This window comes from Pelecanus crispus, chromosome 5 (genome assembly GCF_030463565.1).
Source record: "Pelecanus crispus isolate bPelCri1 chromosome 5, bPelCri1.pri, whole genome shotgun sequence".
Classification (NCBI taxonomy): domain Eukaryota; kingdom Metazoa; phylum Chordata; class Aves; order Pelecaniformes; family Pelecanidae; genus Pelecanus; species Pelecanus crispus.
In genome coordinates this window covers 63,737,902-63,762,619 of record NC_134647.1, presented here as the reverse complement: position 1 = coordinate 63,762,619, position 24,718 = coordinate 63,737,902, and the positions used below count along the sequence as shown (strand labels likewise).

General features: G+C 38.3%; 1 protein-coding gene across 1 annotated transcript in view; it reads left to right on the top strand.

Annotated features, from left to right (window-relative positions):
• PATJ (PATJ crumbs cell polarity complex component) overlaps positions 1-24,718 on the top strand; it is a 147,891-nt gene that overhangs the window by 55,066 nt on the left and 68,107 nt on the right. Inside the window, exons 22-26 of the mRNA XM_075710089.1 lie at positions 890-961; positions 1,825-2,002; positions 2,920-3,030; positions 4,184-4,261; positions 7,343-7,460. Coding sequence (XP_075566204.1) covers positions 890-961; positions 1,825-2,002; positions 2,920-3,030; positions 4,184-4,261; positions 7,343-7,460 — 557 coding nt within the window. The remainder of the gene's footprint in view (positions 1-889; positions 962-1,824; positions 2,003-2,919; positions 3,031-4,183; positions 4,262-7,342; positions 7,461-24,718) is intronic.

The following is a 24,718-nucleotide window of genomic DNA, read 5'->3' as shown; positions in this document are numbered from 1 at the left end:
CCTTTTGGGAAGAGCAGTTCAGCCATTGCTCTCAGGCCTCTGGAGGAAATTTTAGTCTTGCCAGTGGTGCTGAGAAGCCTTGAGCTGGCACGGGTTGTAGATATTTGCCACATCTGTCAAGTGTCCCATTCTTTCCCCACCAGTTTTGGGAGAGTGGGATCTGCTTTTTTGGGGCCTGTCGATTCAAATCCCCAGTACTTCCCTAATTCATCCGTAATCTTCTCTCAGAGGGAAAGCAGCTCAACAGTAAGGTGAGGAGATTATTTCTCCAGCATAACATCCTACTTCCTTTTTGTAGTTTAAGAGTAGCATTTACAGTTCTCAGGATCTACAGAAAATGTGTGCAAGGATGTATTGTTTGAACTTTTCTGTGGGGGCATGCAATTCCATACTTCCATTCCTATTCTGTGAATAGGTGAGTCACATATTGTATAGAAGTTCAGTTAACACCCTGTTTTGGGATGTTTAATGGAACACACCAGATCTGTTCTCCCAGTTGCATCATGATCTGCTTTCTGGTCAGCTAGACTGGTTTATCATGTTTAGATCCCTCTATAAGAATCGCAGCATATTTATTGGAAAGTAAATGTTAGTTGCTTAAATAGTAATTTTGAATGAGTAAATGCAGTGCAGATTTGTATATCACAGAGCAGCTTATAAATTTGGTCTGCCCATCATGTTTATTTCTGGAGCATTCCTTAAGTACATTTAAACCTAAATACAAAAATTCCTGTCTAGTCTGTTGACTCTGCATATTTGGTTTGAACTGGACAGTGGAAGAAGGTGTTGCTGTCTCACTGCCAGATACAAAATATGCAAGGAATTGCAACCTGGCATGGGTGATGCCTTTTTTATTTTTTATTCCTCTCCTCTCTCTGCCCCCAATTAGTGAATTACCTGAGAGAGAAGAAGGAGAAGGAGAAGAAACTCCAAACTTCAGCCACTGGGGACCACCACGGACGTATGTTCATATGATTACATTATTTCTTCCCATTTACCTTATGTCTTTCTTTCTATGAGCCCAATTAGTTCTCGTGGTTTTTTTCTTCCCTCCTCTGCCAATAACTTTAAGGTACTTGTGTACCTTGGGCTTTCTTAGATACAGTGAATTTTTAACAGATGTTCAACAAAATTATGCCTTCTATTTATACAGCTGACTTGGGAAAGCTTGGTGGGTTTACGTTGTGGATGACCTACAAGTTCTTGCTCATTTAGTAACTATTAGGTGTGAACAATGCACATAGTGCTGCTGTCTCCTTTTTCATGGGTTCTCTGCTAAACTTAATGGCAGAATTCCAAATTGCTGAGCCAAGTTTTAGCCACATCCTCGTTGTATTGTTAACATTTTAAAGTGAATTGTTTTGATGGTCCTAAGTAAAGTATGATCAGAAAATTTCTGCTTAAGCTGATTAATATGCGTCTGATACACTGAAGTCAGTGTTCAGAAAGTTGTATGAAACGCTTTGTTTTATTATTTGTCTAGCATGCCATGTGCAGTGTTTGCCATTTCCAGACAATTTGCTCAAACTGAGGGAGGATGAGTGTTTACTTGAAGACCTGCCTATTTTACCTTGAGTTTCTATGAAATAGAAGCCTATGCCCAGTGGGCATGGGTTGGCAGCAGAATTTTGTTCTTTTTGTGGGGTGAGGTCTGCTCAGGGTAAAAAACCAACTCTGTTGAGAGCATTCTTAGGCTTCTGACTTTATGCCTTTACTCTGTTAAATCTTCTTGAAAGACCAGAAGCTTACATTTATTTAAGGCTTTCCATTCATAGTTTAAAAAAACTGTTTCAAGCTGTTAAACTACCACATGTGTTTTTTCAGTGTTGAGATCTTCAGAGACCCTCACGTGTCTCTTGGAATCAGTATTGTTGGTGGACAAACTGTCATAAAGCGTCTGAAGAATGGAGAAGAACTTAAAGGGATCTTTATCAAACAAGTTTTGGAAGACAGCCCAGCAGGAAGAACACGGGCTTTAAAAACTGGAGATAAAATACTTGAGGTAAATGCAGATAAACCTACCTTTTCATTCTAAGAAATAAGGATTGACTCAAACAGCTTTGGGAAGAGAGAGGGGCAAAATACTGCCACTGCTTCATGAAGTATTGACGACACTGTGCTTTGAAAACCGAAAGAAACCCCTGGTGTCATCTTTTCGTTTTTTAAGGGACACTATGGAGTTCTTTTAACATTCTCCTCTATATTTAAGAAAAGATAGGTCCTAGTATCTGATGTGGAAATGAAAAAAATGAGACTGCTCTCTTCCCATATAAATGAGTAAGAAGTTATAGCATACCTTTATAAGCATAAGTTATAATATATAGGAGAACATAGACTCTTTGTACTGAAATTTGGGCTGTTGTTTTGTGTGTGTGAATTTGGAGTAGTTAACAGTCTGATTAACTACTATTTGGGGGAAATACCTGATTCTGGCAGGTGCTGTAGGGAAGAATGCCATTCCTGGCTCTCATATCTCTGGCTCGTGTTGATTTTTTTTTTTTTTCCCCTCTTTTTTCTCCAAATGAATACTTCTGAATCTGGGTTCCCAAGCAGATAGTGCTTTAGGGTTGTGTGTGATGTTTTGAAAAATTGTTTCAAAATAGGTTTAGTTCACAAACAGGTAAAATCTGAAAGAGTTGTATTATACCTAATATTACATCTAGCACTCTGACAATCTTATTCCTTATGTTTTTATCTAGAAGAACTGCTTTGGGAAACACATGGCCATCTTTTAATTATGAATACTAAGTAATATACGTTTCCTTAAACCATCATGGAAACATACTTTACAAATAATTTCTCTTAACTGCTTTTGGTACCTTCCTCAGATATACTAAGCTTCTGCAAATGTGTGTGATCTCTTGTAATGACTCTGTGCCAAAGACAAGCTACCTAATAAAAATAAACATTGTTTGTTAGGTTTCTGGGATAGACCTACAAAATGCCACACACGAGGAAGCAGTAGAAGCTATCAAGAACGCAGGAAATCCTGTTGTGTTTGTAGTTCAGGGTTTGTCTAACATACCAAAAGTAAGTTTATTTCTATTTTTATTCCAAAACTTAATAAATGTATAATATGCATCTTATTTTAAACTTGCCCAAATTCCTTTCAGCGAGTTCCATCAATTTTTGTGTCCATTCTTTCTGTCAGAGTATCGCTTATAGACCATGTGATTAACTGATTACTTGTCTGGCTTGATTTGAAACCTCATTTCTCTGATATAAATTGAGTAGATGTAAATCTGTTGACTAGGTGTTAATTCAGTTCTCCTACCAGTGCGATTGATTCTGGCCCTGTGTATTTTAATTTGCTCATATTTCATAATCTAAAAATATACTCTGTTTTCCAAATGAACAAAAGTGTAATTAAAATTAGTCAGATTCACAGTAAGAGCTCTGTGTAAAATCTGTCACCAAAGGGACCTGAAGTGTAGTTATTTGGGAGTAAGTTAATTTTCAAGAGATTTTAGGCGTCTCCTCATCAAGGCCAAGGCAAGAAATGCCTTTTAATGCCTTAGTAAGAAAACCCATACAGTTCTGCCTGCCTTGAAGTACACACAAAACCCAAGACTTCTATATACTTTTGCTATAATCTGAGAAGTTAATTGGGATTTTTGGTGTATTAGTAGACTTGAGGAGACCTTTTTGACAACTGTAGACAAACCTGGCACCACTGTGTGTCCATTATTTTTCCAGTGCTCCAGGGAGTCTTTCAAAATCTATTAAGACTTTCAGCAGCTATGCCAGAAAGGTGCTCAAGCAGTGATGGCAAAAATCACAGTGCTAGTAACTGAGTTTGTTCCCTTTCTGTATCGGCTTTTTCACAGAAAAGATCCAAAAAAACTGTCAGAACATTCAAGTGGTCAGCTGCATCTCTGACCCTTACTTTCCTAGTCAATTTAGAGAGATCAAGGGAAAGACAGATAACTTGAAATTTGAGTTGCTTCGCTAGGAAACTGAACATTCAGACTTTCAGCAGTGCTGCACAGTCCCAGTTCCCATTCACCAAAAATAAGGTGCTGCCAGAGGAGTGGGAATATATTACATTTTGAAATGTAATATATTGGGGCAACATGAAGAGTGCACTAGGTAGCTTTATTGTTGTCATTACCTAACTTTTGGATGTTTGTTTTGTGGCTATAATGTTCTTTCTAATGTGTGTAACATACGTATTGTTTTTCAGGTGGTTTCTGCTGTACAGCCTAAGGGAATCAAAGTCAGCAAAGATCAGGATGCAGACAAAGAAAATAAGAGTGAAAAGGTATTTATTCCTTTCAATGCTATACCTAAGTTTTACTAAGTCAAACGGTATAATAGCATGCATTATAACTCCATGATAAGCACTGCCCCCTCCCCCCTGTACAAAATGAAATTTGAAGTGTTTTGTTGAAATATCTTTGATTCAAGTAATTTTTGCCAAATTTCTGCCAAATACAAGGCAGGTTTCTGACAAATGTTCTGTGGGTCTCCCCTGGGTGCTGAAACCCTGTACTTACTGCAGCTCTTCACTGGCATCTTTCTGGAAGTACCTGCTTTGCTCCACGTAGAGACAAATTGGTTCTCTTTGTTCAGTAGAAGCAGAAAATAATAACATGTACACAAATGATATCCTTAATGTAAGGCTGGCTGAAATTCAGTAAAATCATGTTATAGGTCAATTAAATCTGCTAAGTCTCCTACATTTCCCATTGCTGTGTAAAAGAAGGAAATGGCTGAGTGATCTGTAGCTAGCCAGCTAATTGTGAAGCAATTACTGCACAGTAACTTTCCAGCAACTTCACAGCAGATTTAAAAGAGAAAGAATCTGTTTGGTCTAAACCAGTGGGTTTGTTTTAATCACTGCAATAAGGGAAAAATTTAATTTCTCATTCCCAAACAGATTTCTCTAATGGCCTATGTATTTTCCTGTGGGAACTGTGCTGACTGATGAGTGTAGGTCAGGTACTTTGAGGGTGTCAGAACTGGAGGAGCAGAGACGGAATTAGTGCAGACAATAACTTTTGCCCAGTGCAGTTTAACAGGCCAACTACAAATACAATGAACTCTTCATTTGATCCTACTCAGTAGTCTGGTGTGTGGTGGATAACTGGAGAAGGCCTGCTTGCCTCCAAAAGTTTTTTGTAAGACTCCTTTCAGATCCTGTCAGATACAGAAGCTATGAGGCTCAGTTATTCAAAAAAATCAAGAAAGGTGTTGAAGTCATGCTTTCATGCCAGTGGATAATACTTATAATAAAACAGTTACAATCCCTTTTCTTGGTTTTGTTATCTATATTTCTAATCTCAAAAGCACTCATCCTCTTGCAATGTGCTGCCTTTAATCTCTAGGACTCCAGTGTGTTGCATTCTATAGCATTTGGAGGTTAGAGAGAGAGCCTAATCTTTTTCAAACCTTTTTCATCCATTGGTGCTGTAAACTGGTGGGTGGAATATAGAAGAGCTTCAGTGCCTAAATACGTAGCTCCTTTTTAGCTTTGAACATTGATTCACAAAGCAGTCATACTGTGCTACAGTAGGGGCATCTTTGAGTTGGAAAGAGTTGCTATTAGTGGATTACTAGTCCGCATCCCTACGGGGAATCAATGATATTTCTAGTCCAGTCTTCAAAGTGTCACAAAAGAGTTTGGTTTGAAAGCAGCCGCATCCAGCTGGAAAATCTGCCTTTTCCTGTATGATGAATTATCTTTTCAATACTGAAGGTTTTCTCTGATTTGTTGGTGTTTATCCTCCTCTGTTTGTTTAAAAATGGTTACTTGAAGTAATTTATATAAAACCATTTAAAACAATTGAGCTTCTTGTGGACAAACCAGATATTAATGTTATTTTGCTGGTTGGCTATGTAAAATGCACTTTTGCCTCTGCTGCAAACAGCTGTGTTAATACAAAAATATGGTGTAATGGAGGACTCTGGCACAATTTACTCACCTGGCTTTTCAGTGGGTCAGGAGGGACGACAGCAACTTGTCCTTCTGAGCCATAGCAAACTGCTGGATAAGCTTAGGTGTCGTGTAATTTCACACAGACTTTCTAACAGATGTTTAACATCTTAAAAAGCCAAAGGGTCAACATTTAGACTAGGAGTTATTACTAAATTATAGCGATACTACTGATTTGTCATAGGTAGCTGAAAGTGGGACTGCAGGTTTTCCATCTATACCTGCTCAGTAATGTAGAACACGAGTCCTTTCATGCTTCCTGGATCTTCTGGATTTTGCACAGTTCCACCTGTGTTGGTGTCAAGCAAAAAGTGGGAGCCATATTTGGCATATTGTATACTTTGGGGAAACAGCTGTCACCTTTCCAAGTGCTCTTATACACTCTTATTACTATTGGATTGAAATAATTTCATTTAATATTGTTACGCTGTCTTCGGTGGAGTACTTCCCTGTAATGTTTTTTAAATGGATGGGATGATGTATATCTTATCTCACAAAATTTTCTACGTAGCTCTGTTTCAGTCTGCTAGTTAGACTATTCTATACAAATTTAGGCTCAAGATTTTAGAAATCCATACGCAGGTTCAGCTTTCATTGTACACAGTGAAAAATGTTATTCGGAGTTTGATGTTTGGGTGTTGAGTTGTATTTCTCAGCTATAGACGAAATTAATTATGGGCATTCTGGTTGCTCTAATGGCATATCATACTCAGTGTTCTCTTTCTAAAGTGCATCCTGCTATTAGTAGTGGGGTTGCAAGGGATACAGTTGAACGTAATTTAATGAAATCATGTAGCAAACTAAGGCACGATCCAGTTACTTGGAGCTATAAAAACAGTTGCTCCAACGAACAAGCGCCTGTTTTCATTAGATTCAGAGCCTATTCTTCATGCCTGCTATGCGCCGCTATATGCATCATTATAGGAGCTGCCTGTATTTATGTGAGGTAATATTCTAAGTTATAATTCAAAATCTTTTTTAAATTTAAGCCAAAATATAGATAAACTGTTATGTCTAAATATTCATAGATGCATGAAGATTGACTTCTTATTTTGTATTTAAAAGTTTGACTTTTATCAGTACCACACAATTTTGTTATTGAGTCTGTAATGAGAAATGAGGTATAATTTAATGTTTATTTTTAACCCTTGATTAATATTCACACGTTCATGTTTATGATGATACACAAATATTTTGCCAACAAGTAAATGTACAGTTGTATTTTCTTTTTTTGTTGTTCAGTGTCATTTGTTGTTCTGATTTCTTGCGTAAAAAGCCTATGCTGCAGAATTTAGCATTGTAATTAAGTGCTGTGTATGTACACGTACAGTGCAGTAGACAATAGGATTTTTTTTCTTGTGCGTGGAGGTTACAAAACATATAACTGTTTGTCTTTGAATCCGTTAGAGAAAATATGGGGCTCCGCCTCCAATGAAATTGCCACCTCCTTATAAAGCACTTGAAAGACTGCCTGCAGAGGAAGCAAACATGGATGAAGAGGAGGATGAAGATGCTTGTGCAGAGAGTGAGTAGTGCCACAATCATTACATCAGATTACATTTATGAAACACAATCAGATTGTGATAAACGTATCTGCCATTTATTGCTTGTATTATGGGAAGTAGTGCTCAGTGTGGCAATAGCATCTAATCCTCAACCTTGTTCTTACCAAGGGCTACTGATCTGTGACTTAGATAGTCTTCTCTTCCCAGTCAGGCTCCTATAGCTCAGCTCTTCTGAAGAGGTGTAGGAAGGGCTCTGTTTATTTTCAGTCTAAAAATGTCTAAGCAATGTCTAGAGGACTTGCTTTGGTAGTGATGTCAGCAGTGAAAGCCAGATGTTGTGATTTACTGTTGTAATTGCAGTGGTGGTTGAGCAGGCGTAGGTTGAGAACCACTGGTGCATAGTCCTTGTCCAGAAAAGCCTGCAGTTGATTTCAGACAATGCTGTTCAAGCAAAATATTTTCCTTTAAAAAGAAAAATCTGCTGATTTATTGTTTCAGTACTCTACTGAAAAAAAGGATCCCCACCTTTTATGGGAAAGGTTCTGCAATTGTCCACTTCTGGGTTTTGCAATGAATTATGATGATATGCACTCTGTGGAAGAGTAGAAACCTAAAGATGCAGTACAACTTGAGAGCTTCTGGCAGTGTGACTTAGATTCCAGCATACTGCTTTGTTAATTACAACTTTGGATAAATGGAATATTACTATCCATGGCTTATTTTCCAATAAAATATTTAGAAATACTAAAATTGCAGTTAGGAGACCTAAATTGTTTTCTAAAAGTAGTTACCTTACTTTTATTTCTTCTCTTTATACTCTCTTGTACCAAATCAGCATACATGTGGGGGTTTTGTTGGGGTTTGGTTTGGATTTTTTGCTACAGTGATTTTTCTCATCATCTTTTGTCTTGGACTGTTTTTTGTTTGCACTGGTTATGGGTAAGCCAAAGCAGAGATGCCTTTGTAGCTTTTGACCTTGAAGCGACCATGGCTCCCATTCAGAGTGGAAGCTCCTAATTTGGGGCCTGCTGGTGGGAAAGCTTTTCCAGCTGCTCTTGCTGATTTTCTTGGCAATGGCGTGCCATTGAAGCCGAGATAATTAATGAATTTGGTTGGTTTGTCACTTTTAGGGCTGGTTTGGTGGAGACAAGAAGGATTTTGGAAGGTTGTTCTCATGGAAACAGTAATGGGGGCACAGAAGCAGAGTGTTCAGCTCTGCCTCTGTTGCTTTAAGGGAAAGCTGCAAGTTCTTGAACCAACTGAGATTTTCCCAGAACTCCCCCTTACTGAGTTTTGTCATCTCATATGTTTGGAGTATGCCACATAGTTACCTGAAGAAGGTTTTTCAGTATTTTTGTGGGCAGCGGTAGTCAGGAGGAGCATTTGACTACAGACTCTGTGGATGTTGGATTGAATGTATCTTGAGCTTTCAAAACAACTCTGTAAACCTCCAATTGTAGCAAACTGATTTCAGCTTGTTATTAAAGTTACAATTCCCAGTTAAAGGATATATTTGATAAGTAGCCTGACAGCTGACTTACTAATTAGGACATGCCTCAATCCGAGTGCTTGCTAGACTTAAGTTAATACTCTGCACAGAAATAATTTCTTATTGATGGGCTTGGTCATTTTTTAGCTGTTCTGCCATCCCTAATGATATTGCCAGCTGAGTCTAATCGCTGAAAAGGTAAAGCTACTTCTGATATTAAATTCATCAGTCCTACCAGATTTGGCAGCAGCAGCAAGCTGATCTATTCAGATGAATCTCCTTCTCTCTACCCTTTTTACTGACTGAAGTTGAATGTTTTGCAATAGCCATCTTTCCCATGAATCTTGGAAAACAAAGATGTACATTTTCCATTTTATTCTTCCCCACCTCATTCTGTTTCTTTAAAATAAAAAACAGGCTAAGGAAGCTTAAACTAAGTTTTATACCTCAACCCTTGAAGTAAAAAGCATGTTAGAAATGATCTAAGTGTACTTAATTATATTAAGCATCGTGGCAGCTGTAGAATGGGCTTTTACAGAGTCTCTTGTCTGTGATCACTTGAAAAACAAAGTTTTCTCTGTAAATTCCAGTACAGCATTGTTTTTGTGAACTACTTGGTGTTGATAACTTCTGTTCTGATTCTTGAGCACCTTTCCCAGAAATCTTAGTGCAGGCCAGTACTTCCCTTTCTAGCACTGTCCATTTGCATTTTCGTATTGATCCGTTCCTTACCCACTTATCCTACTAATTCTACTGTTTTTGTAAACTTACCTAATAATTTTCTGAGCTTCACTGAACAGGTGAACTAGATTTATTGTCTTCCCTATTTAGAAGATCAGGTATCTTAAAAGGAAGAAGTGGTGTCAGCTCAGGTAAATTCACGTCACAGCCTCTCCTTCTTTTGTTTACTTCTGTAGTTCTCAATCTGTGCCAATAGCATAGAAGGCCTTAGCAGGCATTTTGAAGTGGGACAGCTGTTAAATCTGTACTCTGGTTGTGCTCTTGATAGATTTTTATTTTGGTTTTTAGCATTCTTACTAATGCAACTGCAGTGTCACGAACCTGCTCATCAATTTCTTTCATACTCCAGAAATACTTTACTTGCTCCACTTGACATTTTTTCTCCTTGCTTGTCACTTCTTTCGACCCATGCTTTCATCTTTTGTCTCCATGTCCTTCATCATTCCCCATACTGAAAATGAAAGCAAAGCGTTTTTAGTCTCCCTACCATATTTTGAAAATTTTTCTTTCCTTTCTGTTCCATCCATACTGCTGCACAGTCTCCACATTTTGTCTGTTTTCTCCTTAAAATGGCTGAATAACCTTTTGGTATTGATTTAACTTCCCCTGTGAGATCTAAATCCACTTGCCTTTTGGCAATGCTCCCTTTTATTTCTGCTTTTCCACCACAGAAACTGTAGCTTTCACTGCTGAGTTGTTGTAACAAACAGTCATTTCTTGTAGATGTTCTGCCTTTTCTTTTTAAAGGGCTTGGGTTTTTTGTTTTTTTTTTTTGATCCAAATAGAGTGAATCTACTAGGTAGCTCTTGGTTTAGAGAAACTCCAGATGTCCTCCATGTTTCTGTGGTTTAAGAAGCTCAAAGAAGTTCCAGGTGGTTGGGGGCTTGGGGTTTTTTTGTTTGTTTGTTTTTTAAAAATGTCATCTTGCACCCAAGACCCTCAGTTTTAGACCTGCTTCTCTTTATGTTTCGGTTTCATTTGAACCACCATTAATTCCAATATTATTTTCTAATAATATTTTAGATAGTTGGGGTTTTTTTGCTAGACTTTGAAGGCAAGTTGAAAATAGCATTTCCTCTTGTTTTATTTCTTTTTCTAGTGACACTGTCAAATCTTCATCAGTATTCAACTCTAACCCTGTGTGATGTGCTTTTTGTTTACTCTTTGCTTTGACTTCACTGTTTTAAGGCTTGCAGTTTACGCTTTAAAATAGTTTTGTAAAACTTGCATCATGTGCATCCTGCTGGAAAAGGAGCCTTCAAAATGCTTCATCTTACAGAACTGAAAATGTTACAACATGCATTTGGAGTTTTTCCTCCCCATGCTGAAAACACTTCCTCCATGGCAAAGGTTATTTTGGAGGAGGTCCCTCTCCATGATAAGGTTTTTTAGGCTTCCTAAACCTTAAAAACATCAGGTTTTGAGTAGGGTTTTTTTTGTTTTTTTTTTAATCAAAGCAAGGAAGGGGAGGGGAGAGCATACAAAGGAGCTATTTGTACTTGTAAGCAGCTGTTCTACAGACTGCATCAATAAGCATTGGTGTGTTTTCCTTTAGTGGCGGATGGCTGTAGGTGTGCACTAAGAATTTGCTAATCGACTAATGTGCACCCTGTTGCGGCTTATTGCTATAATGAGGGGTTAGTAGTAAAAAGCAGCAGAGGAAATGGATGGGCAGAGTAGTTTGTAATGGAATGTTTTGTAAGGTTTTCCTTGGGGCATTCATAACTGTACAATTTAGATATACTTTTGTGATTGAGTTGAAGCAATCATAAGTTAGATAGGGAAGACCTTAAAAATCATTATAAGAAAGCTAAAAAGACAACTGTTGAAAGAACTTGGAATCCTTAATTTCAATTGATTTTGTATTTTTTTAGTAAAATCTTTTGTCTAGTTTTCTAGTTAGTTGACTGAGATTGGTCTGGTTGGTTTCAAATAAGTTTGGAATAATAAAAATAGATAATAGTAAAAAATTTGTGAAAGGTGGTTAAGATAATGGACTAGATACTGCTGTGCTCAGACTTCCTGTCTGCAAGGATATTCAACTGTATCTAATAAGGGGATAATAATGCCCCCTTTCTTTTATTTTGTCTCTAGATAATGCAGAAATCAATGAAGCTGTAAGAAAGCATAATGATTTATCTTCCTAAAATGCTTTTTGAGGAATGGTGGTTTCTCTACCAAAGCAAGAGATTTTAAAACTTCTCTAGTGTTTTGACTTTGCATTCCCCATTGTGATACATCCGTGGCTCCGTAGGGTGCAAGAGAGGTGAGTGTGTGTGTGCGCACACACATGTGTAGGTTGGTACAGACAAACCCACACTGCCTGTTGTCTAGATAGGGTTGGGTTCAGGTTAAAAAGTGCTTGGGCACGTGAGCAGAGTGCCCTCATCATACCTAAGGTTTTTAGCAGCTTCCATAGTGTCAACAATATCTGTACACACATGAGAGGATGGTGGCTTTCATTATATAGTTTTTTCATCTTGTGTTTTTAGAGTTCAGTTGAGACTTTGTGGAAGGTATGGTTGAGTATATGGGGCGTGCTTTAGGTGTAAACCTATGACCTCAGGAAGAGTCTATGTACTGCTGTGCGTGAAGATGGGAAAACAATCATTGTCACTTTGGAAAAATGCCAGAATTATTAGCAATAACTAAATAAAAACAAAACCACTGATAAATATATAATTCTTGAAAATCTGACTGTTTAGAGTTTGTTTTATGTGAAGCTGTGCTAAAACAAAGGAAAAGCAATTCCTAATTTTATTTAAATTTTTTTCTTGGGGTGGGGGGGACCCGAAAACAGTGATCTTCAGGTGAGGCAGCTTGTGTAGCCAAACACTGCCTCTCCAATAGATGTCACTGCAATCAACAGCAAATAGAGATGATGTTCAAAGAGTAAGATGTAGCTTGGAAAAATGCTTCAAGCTTTATGAAAATATTGAAAAAATAATAATTGTAACATTTAGTTTTCTTAAATATAGTAACAAGTGTATGTAATACAGTGGATTTGCAAAGATCATGCGAGAGCCGGGATTAGACGAATAGTGACTTTCATTTTTTAGCTCTGTGTTAATCTCTATTTAATATGATTCTGTACTGCTAATCTTCTTTTCCTGTTCTTGTTCTGACCCATAATTAGCTAAAATATGTTAAGTTTTGTAACCAGCCCTAATATCAGACCCAGAAGGGTTGTACGTGCTGGGCAGACTCACAAGCTGTTGTGCCACATGAGGATAGATTACAATGTCGGTGTCATTGTAGTTTGAGGTTGTGGGTTAGTTTGGGTTTTTGTTATTGGGCTGGGTTTTTTTTATTCTATTGCGAATCACATGCACAGTTCTCATCATCTGATGAAGTATTGCAAAAGGAAATTACATTTTTGATGAATTAATAGTAAAATTGCAGCTGGGACTTCTTGTATTTTTTACTGTGTGGTTGTACATAATGCACTGAACAGATGGCTTTGTGTGTGCTGTGATACATATTCTAAAGAAAGGACAATGAACTTTAAAAATGAACAGATTAATGGTATTAACAAAATAACCAAGTATTTTGAGTTGTTTTAAATGCAGCATTTGGAATAGAGAATTAGTAAGGACTTCCCAAAATAACTAAGTATGTTTATACATTTAGAAAGATATTTTATCTTTGCTTTTTTTGATTACTAAATGAGGGATTTTGAGTCTTTTTGATATTTCAGTTCAGCACTCGTTGCAGTAAAACTAATACTGCTTGTTTAGGGTTTTAGCAAAATACAAGTTATGATTAAGTTTGAATCTTTCTTATGCTTCTAATGACATATTGGTTTTGTTTTCTGACATTAAAAAAAAAAAAAAAAACAACCAAACCCTATACCATGAATACATATCAGTGTTGGGAAACTGCAAGATTTGCAGCATTGGAAAATAACACATTTAATGAAGCCATTTGACTAAGAGAAATTCATTTTTAACCCCTGTAGCTTGCATGAAAAGGGTGCTTAGATAAATAACGTCAATTAACTGCTATTTTGCTATGCAGTGGATCATTAAGCGCTATAGTACCTGCAGCTAACAGCAATATAAACAGACGTTTGAGGTGACTTGTGTTTGGGGATAGATATGTCATTCGAATGCTAGCAGAGTAAGCCAGTGCACAAACAGCAGCCGTAGAGCATCAGTGGGTCAGATGTGGGAAACCAGAGATCTGCTTCTCCCTGCATACTTTCATAGGCAGCTTTCATCTGCTGGCAGATGTAACTGTTAGCTTGTGGGTAGCTTGAAATTAATATAATTGATGGCATCTCATAATAGAAACAGACAGACGGTTTGCCCTTAAGGAGAGAAAAATCTCAGAAAAATAGGCCCAAGGTCGTCAGAAGAAAGACAAGCACTGAGTCTGTGTATGATGAGGATTTGAGCTGCTTACAGCATTGAATGTTTGTCAGGAATGCAGATATCTTGAAGTACATGCTGGTACAGCAATGGTACAAGGGGGTTTCCCAGGTAAGGATTCGGATCTCTCTCTATATTGTGTTTGTTTCCAGCAAGTCATTTTAAGTATTTTTAGTGATAATTTAGAACCAGTGAAGTGCTGGAGGTAAGAAAATAATAGCACAGATCATTCTTCTTTTTTTTTTTTTTTTTTTTTCCCCTCAGTTTGAAGCATGGACGTATAGCATGATTGGAATATTGAATGCATTTAATATCTTTAAAATATGTTGTCTTGTGTTTCCTTATAAATCATTGTATCTGTTGTACATTCCTGTTCCACATTCTTATATACAAAACTGACGTGAGCACGCAGTGCTTAAAGTATAAGAATTCCTAGCATTAAATTTCTTGCTATATAGAATAATCTACTCTTCCATAACTGTTATTGTAATGTAGAGACAGATGGCTGAATTTTCTTCACTTTGCTTGTTAAGAATGTGTTAGGTAAATGTTTTTAGACTAAAATAAAAAGCTGCTGGGGAATCTAAACTGAATATTCAGCATTTTCATGGTCTAAGGAGGCAAAACAAGAATAAAGCAATGTGATAGTAAACAAATGAGCTATTTGCAATGAAGGATAATCTAATCCTTAAATATTGCCTCAGATTGCATTTGTTCTTAGGTATGATCTTTTCTTCTAACACAAGCCAGGTATCCGGAGAATAGCATTAAAATGCTAGGCATGAAATATACTGATTTGATGTTTTAAGGTTATTACATTGTCTAAGGCATAGTGCAGGTGGCTTATGTTGTTTGGGATCTTTGATCTTACTCAGGTGTTACAGGTAAGTAATTTCATATAACTTACAGATAGAAGATAATGTCTGTGGTATAAATCTGCATACACAGGTATCACTGTACAAACTTGCTAAGAGAGGATAATTCAAGTAGATCTTTATATTGCTCTCATTGAAGAATGCTTAATATCACGGCAATGACTTGCACCTAAAAATACGTAAAAAGGATGTAAATATTTAAATAAATAAATGAAAGACAAACACTAGCCCATAAAAGGTGGTTATGTGTCTATATTCTCGAATGTCTGATTTTTAGATAGGAAGATACCTTTCATCATTACCGTTGTAAATAATGTTGCTCCACTGAAGGGGGGGGAAAAAAAAAAAGAAAAAAAAGAAAGAAACTGTACTGTGCATCATGTCTTGTCCAGAGTAGCACAGCATTGCTTTTAGTTAGAATACAGAATAGATTATTTGCATAATAGCTCTGTTCCAAAATGGTCTGCTTGGTTTAAACAGTAGCTGCTCCAGATATGAGTGGAAGGAAGCCTCTAACTGAAGGGAAAGTAAATATGTTAAATGACAATAATTTTATTCTTTACAGATGTTACCTAGTTTTCCACAGTATTATGGTAATTGAGGCAGCTGTCCAGAATAACTTCTTTAACTGTTTGAGAAAGTTGAAGTTATCTTTTGCTCCTCAATCTTAAGACTTGATTCTCCCTTATTCAATGTAGTGGCTTAGGGGCTAGTCATCAATTTACCTTCTGCGTTGAGCTGGTTTGTAATTGCTCTTTATCAGGATAGCTGGCATTTAAAGAGCAATCCAGAATATTTATCTGTAGGTATGCTGGCTATAATACACTGTGACAGACTATTAAAAATTTGCTTTATGCCTTGCAGTGACAACATGTGTATCAAAACCTACTTGCAAGCTAATGACATTAGGAAGGAGATCTATACACATATATGTGTGTGTATAAAAGACTGCTGGCTGTATCAGATGAACATCTCTATTTTTTCAGCAAATTCAAAATACTTTTGCCATATTGAAATGAGAAGAGATGTTGTGGCAACTGGCTAAAGGGCAAGTAGTTCTTTCTGCTGCCCCAGAAGTAATAGTGAGCCTTTTATTATTAGTGTAATGATGGGCATGTCTGTCTGCTTCATCAGTGCTTAGAGATCACGGCTTGTGCTTTCCAGTCTCTGCTTCCCAACAAAAGTTATTAGAGGAAACGTTAAAGCATTGAGCTTTTGGGGATCATCAAGGAAACCGCAAATTTCTGCGGCTGTGAATGTAAAAAGTGCATGTGTGTGCGCACATGTGCTGGGCAGAGATTGAGTGGAGGTCTGAGGAGCATGGTCCTCCAAAACTGAGGACCCTGGGCTGTGCTGGCATCCCTCTGTAGAAAGCTGTATGCATGGGTAGAGTCCGTAGCCGTTGTGCCCATTCTGTGTGGGCCCTCCGTGTGCTCCCCAGAGGCAAGGGGTGAGCACCTCCTTTGAGACACCTGTTAATCCAGATTACCTCGGTGAATGGGAAAGTGTTCCCAACAGGCAGATGGCATCTCAGGTACCACTGACCGGAGGCATCTTGGTGCTCTGTGCTCCTAGCTCTCTTCTTGCCCTGCTCACTGCCAGTGCTGTGGGAACCAGCCACTGTCAGGATCCACAGCTGTAATTCAAGATCCAGGAGCAGAGTGGATGTTGGCAGCATAGTCTGGGTTCATTTTGAGAAGGTAAGGGAGAAGGGGGAGCAAAGTGGAGTAATGGGTTTTGTGAGTTAGAATGTGCAACAGGAGAATAGGACAGGTAAGGGGACTGTCTGGGGTCTTGGTCTGGGGAAAGGACAAGGAGTAAGTGTGCAGGAGGACCCTACTCTTCTGCATGTCTTTGTGTATGCAGACAGGCCAGCACAGAGCCAGGAGCCACTGCTGTTCCAACAATTTGGGAATTCCTGTTCAGGTGATGAGTGTACTACTGCCAGGGGACAGAGCTACAGGTGGATTACGTACATTGTCCAAAGCCAATAGGGGTAAACCTTGACTTTTGTCATACTGTTTTGTGATTGTTCTGTAGATGCCAAATGCTTTTAACAGTTATTTTGGATTTTTTTTTTAAATGCTTTAGGTAATTTCAGAGGTTTTTTGTATCCCTTAACTGAAAACCAAGTGCATTAGCTATCATGTATATATAAATACTTACATGTTTTATCTGTGATTTTAGAACTGTAAGCTTAAGTAGCATTTTTTGACCTGCAAATGTTAAACTTACGTAGTATGTTCAACCAGGTCCTCTGTAAAGTGAGGTGGGAAGTCATCATTTCTATGGTGTGATGATCCTGGGAATATTATGAGATAGTGAACATAAGTTCTCATATCTGTAATGTGCTGTTACTTAGAGTTGAACCACATACCTAAATTGGGAGAAATTCGGAGGGAAATGCCAGAGAGTATGTAGGTACAAGGCATTTGCTTCTGTGCGCACATGCATGTGAAGCTAAGTTATAGCTCTTCACGCTGTGCTTATGAGAGCAGAGAAGGATTATACCATCCAAATTGTTCTTAAAGGTATTATGCTACTAAGTCTCCATCCCTCCAGGTGCTTTGGGAGTAAAAAGCAAGCAGCAGCTTTTGCTGTACCCTAAAACAACAGCAAAGTATATCCTATACTACTACAGTGTGTAATGGTCCTGAAATTGTCTGGTCTGGTAGAGCCATGACTGCTCTGTAATGCAGTCATCAGGGCTGCTCAGCCACAGCAGATCGGCTGGATGCCCAGGGAAGGAGGAGGGACAAGATTCCCTTGGTGCTGGACCCTCCTGCTCCCTGCGCCAGGATCACCTGTGACTCAGACCTTTAAATCTGGACACTTTTCTGCACTGAACTGTAAACCTTAATGCAAACTGTGTTCTGAACCAGAAACTATATTTCTTTCAAGTGTTTGGCAAAAAAGTCTGTTTTAAACCCCATAAGGTTTGGCTGTACTTTCCTCCATTTTGTAACCTATTATTCTCTTAGGGATATGACAGGTTATTTGAGGATTAGCACAGTATGATTTTGTTGCGTATCATTAATGTATTTAAATAGATAATGCAGTAATCTTACAGCAAGAGCTCATTTCAGGATTGAGTTGTTAGAAGTATAGAAGATGTGATTTTTTTAAATACTGTTTTTCGAGGGAAGAAAGCCATTAAGTGAACAGCCTGACAGCGTGATATGTAGTGAGGTATCACTGAAGGGCTGGGAGAAGAGTGGAAGGGGGAAAAATGAGATGACACTGGGATGTGATGGATGAGGGAGTAAGTAAAGCTGTATGCAAGGATGAGCACAGGCAGCTTATGAGTGAGGGCCAAAAAGAGGTTAAAGGGATTTTGTGAGGAATGGGGAGTTCAGCGAAGCCTTTCGGGGACAGAATGATGTGGTCATTCTTTTGTGTGTGCAGGAGGCATATTGTGGCATTGTAAATGAGTAGGACTTGCACAGTGACACGTGTCAGGGAGAGCACCGGCTCGGAAGGGCAGAGTGAGCAGGACCTGCGGCAGCTGCTGGCAGCGCAAACGGATGGCTCTTGGCATCGGAGCAAACCAGTAGGCTAACCCTTTCGGCGTCCCTGGATGGGTCTGTATAGCAGCCAGTTGGTACATCTGCTCCGGTCCATCCTCCCTGTCCCTTGATAGCCATGTGTTGGCAGACCTTCCCCTTTTCCTTTTTGTCTGATTCCTGTTCTCTGCTCAGAGACACAGAAGAGACATTTTGAGGGGAGGATAGAGGTACTAGTTGGGTGCTCTCTGCGCTGCCTTCAGCCAGGACTTCAGTGTAGAGTTGCGAAGAGTTTAATGAGTACTTCTGTGAGTACTGCAGCTAATGAAGTTGGATTCCTACAGATTTGTGTCTCCTGTTCGACTGACTTGGGTGTCAAGGAAAGTGTGAGCTCTGATTTAAGCTTTTCCTGTGGCTGGAGCATTTCTAAGGGCTTTCTCTCATGTGAATTCTTTGACGCTTTAATAAGGTGTGATCTCACCCTGCAGCCTTTCCCCCAGTCAGGGTATTTATCAGGTTTCTCTCCTCTGCACGGCTGCCTATTTTTGTGAACCTTTTATAGTACCTTTGAGACCCCTAGTCCACCATCAGATTTGCTTCAAATTGGCCAGCAGGTTCAAAGGTTTTGGGGCAGGAGCTTGGATTGCACAGGGTATGATTGCATAAGCTTTGTTCCTATAGGAAAACAAAATAAAATTATTTACCATATTAGAATTAAACTTAATTTGTATTAAAAGATTAAAATATAATTAATAAACACTGGAGCATAACCCCCAGACTGCAGTTCAGGAGACCTGGCGTTTCTTCTGCCTTGGTTATTGTCCGTTGGATGTCTTGGTTAGCCATCTGTTGTAAGATAACACAAAGCATCTTGAGCCTTCTGGAGCACCATGCCACAGTTTCTAGGGGTTAGATGGCTATGTAAATTTGAAAATAAAATAAAAAGCAGGATCCATGGAGTTCCAGCTTACCCAAAAGACAGTGTTTATTCCTGAGGAACAAGTTATGGATGGATCTGAATTGTCCCTTTTGAAGGCTAAACTCCACAAGAGAAAAAAAATCAGTTGAATATCAATCCAAAAGAATTACAGTAAAAACTACCATATCCCACTCTTATTTATCCCTCGGGCATTTTTTTTTTTTTAACTTTCTCTTAGTTGATTTCCTCCTCCAGTCAGAGTGGAAAAAGTAAGTCTAATATAGTGAAGTTTATCCGTTTAGCTCTTCCTCTTGGATAAATCCTTGGAGATTGATTTCTTTTGCCAGAAGGAAAAGAGAGAGTGCTTGACATATTGCAAGTCTCTGTTCACATACATCATCAATTTCCTGATTATAATTGTGTTCATTTAAAAAATGCCCAAAGCTTAATGCATTAATATCTTTATTGCATTAAATACATTAAAGAGAAGCTATTTGTTACCTAATAACATATTTTGATACTAAAAAAAAAGTTAAAATACTCTGTTCACTTGTTTGTGATTTTATTTTTCTTCTGCAGAGAAATGAATGCCTTGCTCATCACCTTGTTTGAAATGTGGTATAAGCAAAGGTGTCTGACCCTAGTCCTTTTATTTTACTCTTTGTGGAAGAGAAAACAGGTCTGCCAGACTCTGTCCTTTGGAGAGATTAAAAACAATCAGAATAGAATTTCTGATACAAAATATTGTTTTATTTAATCAAATCTGTCAAGTTTTATGATGTCTTAAGTGCAGCATAAACCTGATTAACAGAATAGACTCTCAAGACAGCTGATTAAACAAGAGGTATGGCTTATTTAGGGAGAGTATACAAATGTTTTATGATTTCACAGTGATATTAAATGGCAGTTTTTGTGGGGGGAGGAATTGTTATCCATTCATTTGTCCAGATCCCCCCGCCTTACCTGATAGAAAAGGAAAATGGCAGTTGGCTGTGTAAATGCAAGAGTTGCTGTCTGACTGTATGACAGCATACATACTGATTTTCAGTTTATATCATACAGGACAATTTAAAATTATTCCAAGTAATAAACCTTTACTTTCTCATTTTAAGAAGGGACATTTGAGTTAATTCTTTATTCGGTTGGTGCCTTTCCCTTTTGGAATAATAGCATTAATCAAACGGTATGTTTTCAGCCTGAAAGTTTGCATTTTAGTTGTTCAACTGTATGAGAAGTGTTTGCTTTGTCATCCTCCTCTAGTGTTCTGCTATTTCTGAGGCTGAAGCTCCACAATGAGACCATCTAACTGCAAGCCGAAAGGGGGAGCCCCATTGGCCTGTCCCTGCTCCCACCTTCCTCAGTTGTTTATGGTACTTGGGTGCTTGCTGCTCTTCCTTTTCTCAGCCTGTTCAACTCTCTCATTCAGCAGAAAACTGCTCCACCATTAAAGAGGAATGGTTTTCTGGTGGGTTGGTGACCTGCACAGGCTCACAGAGGAGTCTGAGGAGCACAAGAGCTGGCTTGAACAGAGGAGGGAGGGAGGACGTTCTCCTTCAGCTCTGCTTCACATGGGACTTCTCATGAACTAAACCCATGATCTAAAATTAGAGTGCTGTGCTGTGAGTCCCTTTCTTTCATCCTCTCCTCCATAAGGCTAGAAAAGGTCTTCACTTTGGGATACAGCTTGAGCTAAGGCACCACCTCAGCAATGAAGCGTACAGGTTGAGTGTGGAGCAAGTGATGAGAAGGCATGGGCTGTGCAAATACTGCTCTGCACAACACTGTGCCAGCTGGACCAGGCTGACGAGAAACCAAAGCACATAAAGGGGAGCTGCACTTTGCTTCCCCTGAAGCAGGAGGGGAACATGGGGCTGTGTTAAAGACAGGAGTGCAGCAATGCATCAGCATTTGGTCTTGGCTGAGTCTTGTAGCTCGATGGCTGGCTTGGGAAAGGGATCCTGTGGATTAATGTTAACAGAAGTTGCCAGTAGTACTCTCTTAATCATGAGAGCGCTGAGTTGTGTATCAGAAACCTCATTCAGAGATATGGGAGTAGGTCTGTCCTTGGGTTGCAGGTCTCTTTTGGACTTGAAACCAACCATTGCCCAGTGGTGTCTGTATCATTAGCTTGTGTATCTGTTTGATATGTAATACTATGATTAATATATTAGACATCATAAATGGAATATAGACATCATAGATGAAGATATGGGAAGATATAGTAGAAAAATTATTAGTGATTTTGTTAACAGAAGAGGCTTTAAAGTGAAATTATAGGTATGTATTTGTTTTGTTCTAAGGCACAGAAATTGGTAGTCTCCAGCCTTGCCAGGTCTTGCAGTCATTTTTCATTTTCATTTTTCATTTTACCTCAGCAATCAAAGGCGAGCCACGACATTGGGAAACTCAGGTTTATACTTAAATAAACAAAACCTTTAAGCATTGCCTGATGTAAAAAGCTTGAAAATGTGACTGAAGTGCAATTTGATAGCTCAGAAAACCAGAACCTAGAGCCAACCCAGACTTAATCTTTTGAAATTTCTTGGCTCTGTAGGAGCGTTGCGTGATGTGAGGAGGTATGGGGAGGGCTGAGCCTGTTCTTCTTATCTAATATTTTGTTTCTAGGTTCCTATCCAGAAGTGTGCAGTGATGAGGTGGATATGTAGCACACTAAAACACAGTGCAGGGATGGCCTTCAGGTAGCTGATGGACCTCTCAGCAGCTCTGGGGAATTACAGAGCATGGTTTCAGTGTCCTGTGCAAAAGCACAGAGGATCCTAGAAGTCATCAGATAATTTGTAAGTGTTTGAGGAGCAGTAATCAGTTTGACAAAAGACTAACCAGGCATGAACCTAGTAAACTACCAATTCTGTGTTGCTGTCTAAATTTAAAAAAAAATAAAATTTAAAAAAAAAAAAAGAGGAGATAAATAATACTAAACAGTGTTGTGGGGCTGGCCAGGTCTGTTCTGTAAGTGGAGTATGCTCTATCACCTTATGTCCTCTAAAAACTGGATATGCATCTTTTTTTAATATTAAGCTGCTTTTTTATTTAAATTGGATTTGCACTTAATTTAAACATTTTCTGCTTTTAATATGCATTGTAAGTTTTAAATGGCAATCTACATAAAGATCAGAGCATACTCTAACCTATTAGCATAATTTAAATGAAAAAACTATTCAGGAAAAGTATGTGTGCACCCAGAGAATTGAGAGAAATCTGGACCCAGAACTGACTGTAGTAAAAAGCTAGCTTTTGCCTTTTTCTTCAGCTGCCTGAAACAAAGACCTATTCTCTCTACAGCTTATTCAGCTAATTCAGTGGGAATGAAAATAGCTTATCAAACTTGAACAACTTGTTAGGAGCTGAAAAAGGATATTTTTCTTTTCTGGCCTGTGAATAAAAACTAGGAGTGTGAAGTTGAGAGTTGTCAGTTGGAAAATTATGGAAGTGTTTGTGGCCATGGTGTGATGGCAGAACCTCCTCCGAGGTCACTGCACAGCGTTTATCGTTAACTAGGTGTTTGTGAAGGCCCCAAGACAGACAAAAGGAAATCTTTGACAAAGTGGAAATTAGACCGTTTAAAAAAGTTTTTGATCACCATAGAACCTCCATTATCTACTGTGAGAATAACAATGCTGTTGTTTAATATTCCAGTTTTAAATGAAAACATTTCAATAAAAACATTTTTCTTATATTAATCACAGTTGGTATATTTGTATGCAATATTTTTATTACAAAACTGTTGCTTATATTTTAATTGCATTCTAATTTCTGTCCAAATACAAACAATATATATTGTTAGGAAAAATATATAGTATAGAAGAAATGTTGTCCACAATATCTGACATATGTGATAAATCTTGAGCATTTCAATAGATGTACAGTAAATTTTATATTTCTGTAAATACTTACACAGCTTTTTATCCCCATAGTTGACCTAAAGAAGCAACATACAATATAAATCATAAATACAATATTTTGTCGCAGATAAATGTATTTTTGTAGTAACTAACTAGTTACAATCAATCTTTAGCAAAACAACTAATACCTAAAAATATTAAAGAGGATTGAAATTTACCATTAAGATCACTATTGAATTAAATCACAACTAAAGTAGCTGATCATGACCTATTTTCCCTGGGTCTTCTCCCTGTTAAGACTTGCACTGTATTTTCCAGCATAGCTCTGTGGGCATTTTCCTGGGCTTTACAGTCCCAGATGACTCATCCAACTTTAATCTTTTTAATCACTGTCACAGCATATTTAAAAATTGCTGTACAAGCGAAGTTAAACTACTGCAGCAGGGTGTTTTAATCCAAAAATTTAATTTAGTCATTGTCAAGTCACACTGATGTTACGTAGCTTTGTTGTGTTGCAAGGCTGTGCTGCCATGGCAGAGCAAGTGATCACATTAGGTTGGGACACTCTTCCTGCCATCTCCTCTCCACCATCTCTTATCCCAGCTGCACAGTATCATTTCCTCCTCTTCACCTGCTTTTTCACAACCAGGTCCTTAGTCTTTTTTATTTTTATGGCTTGTTAGCGCAACTGTTTTGACGCTTTACTGGTTTGGTTTTTTTTTTTCCCCCCTTACATTTCACAAATGGTGGCAATTCCCCTGGAGACCTTCCTTTAAGAATTTTCTGTAGATCTTTGGGCTCATCAGTACAGGTTATGTTTGCTGGTCAAGAAGTCTTTACTATTAAGTCCAAAAGTCTCCCCATTTTCTCATTCCGTCCCGCTCTAGATGGAGGAGGTTCAGGCTCTCATTGCAGGTTCTTAATTTAAGAATGAATTACTATGTGAGAAATGCCTCATCACCTTGTCTTCTGAGACATGTCCCCTGTGCTGCCTCTCACAATTACTTGTCACTGGGAAAGTTGATGCTCGGGCCCCTAAAAGCCTTCGTTAGGTAACAAACTTTCAGTTTCTGGCAATAGTCTGATGCCGTTCTCTTTAATTAGACTCAGTGCAGAAAGATTCCAAGATAATGACTGTGCCAGTCGCTTTGTGGGAACATCATTATTTAAAGATGCAACACTGTCAGATCAAGTTACATTGTATTACTGTCAAGGGAGGAAGAATTTAAATGTTCACAATATTCATTTGTTCGTGTTGAGACCAAGCAGAAAAGCAATGGATTAGAGTTCCCCAATATCCTTTGTTTGGTCTCAGACATACTTGCTCTTCTATCAAATGAACGAGCAGTTTTCAAATACAAATGTCAGGAATGGGTTGTAGATCCTAGCAGAGCAATGTGCGCAGGAGCAAACCAGAAAACCTGATCCTACCAGAAAGAGTAGCTTCAAAAAAGAAATTTCTATCCCAATTGTGAGATTCTTCCAAAACTGCATTGCAAAATGGGTCATTAAAACATC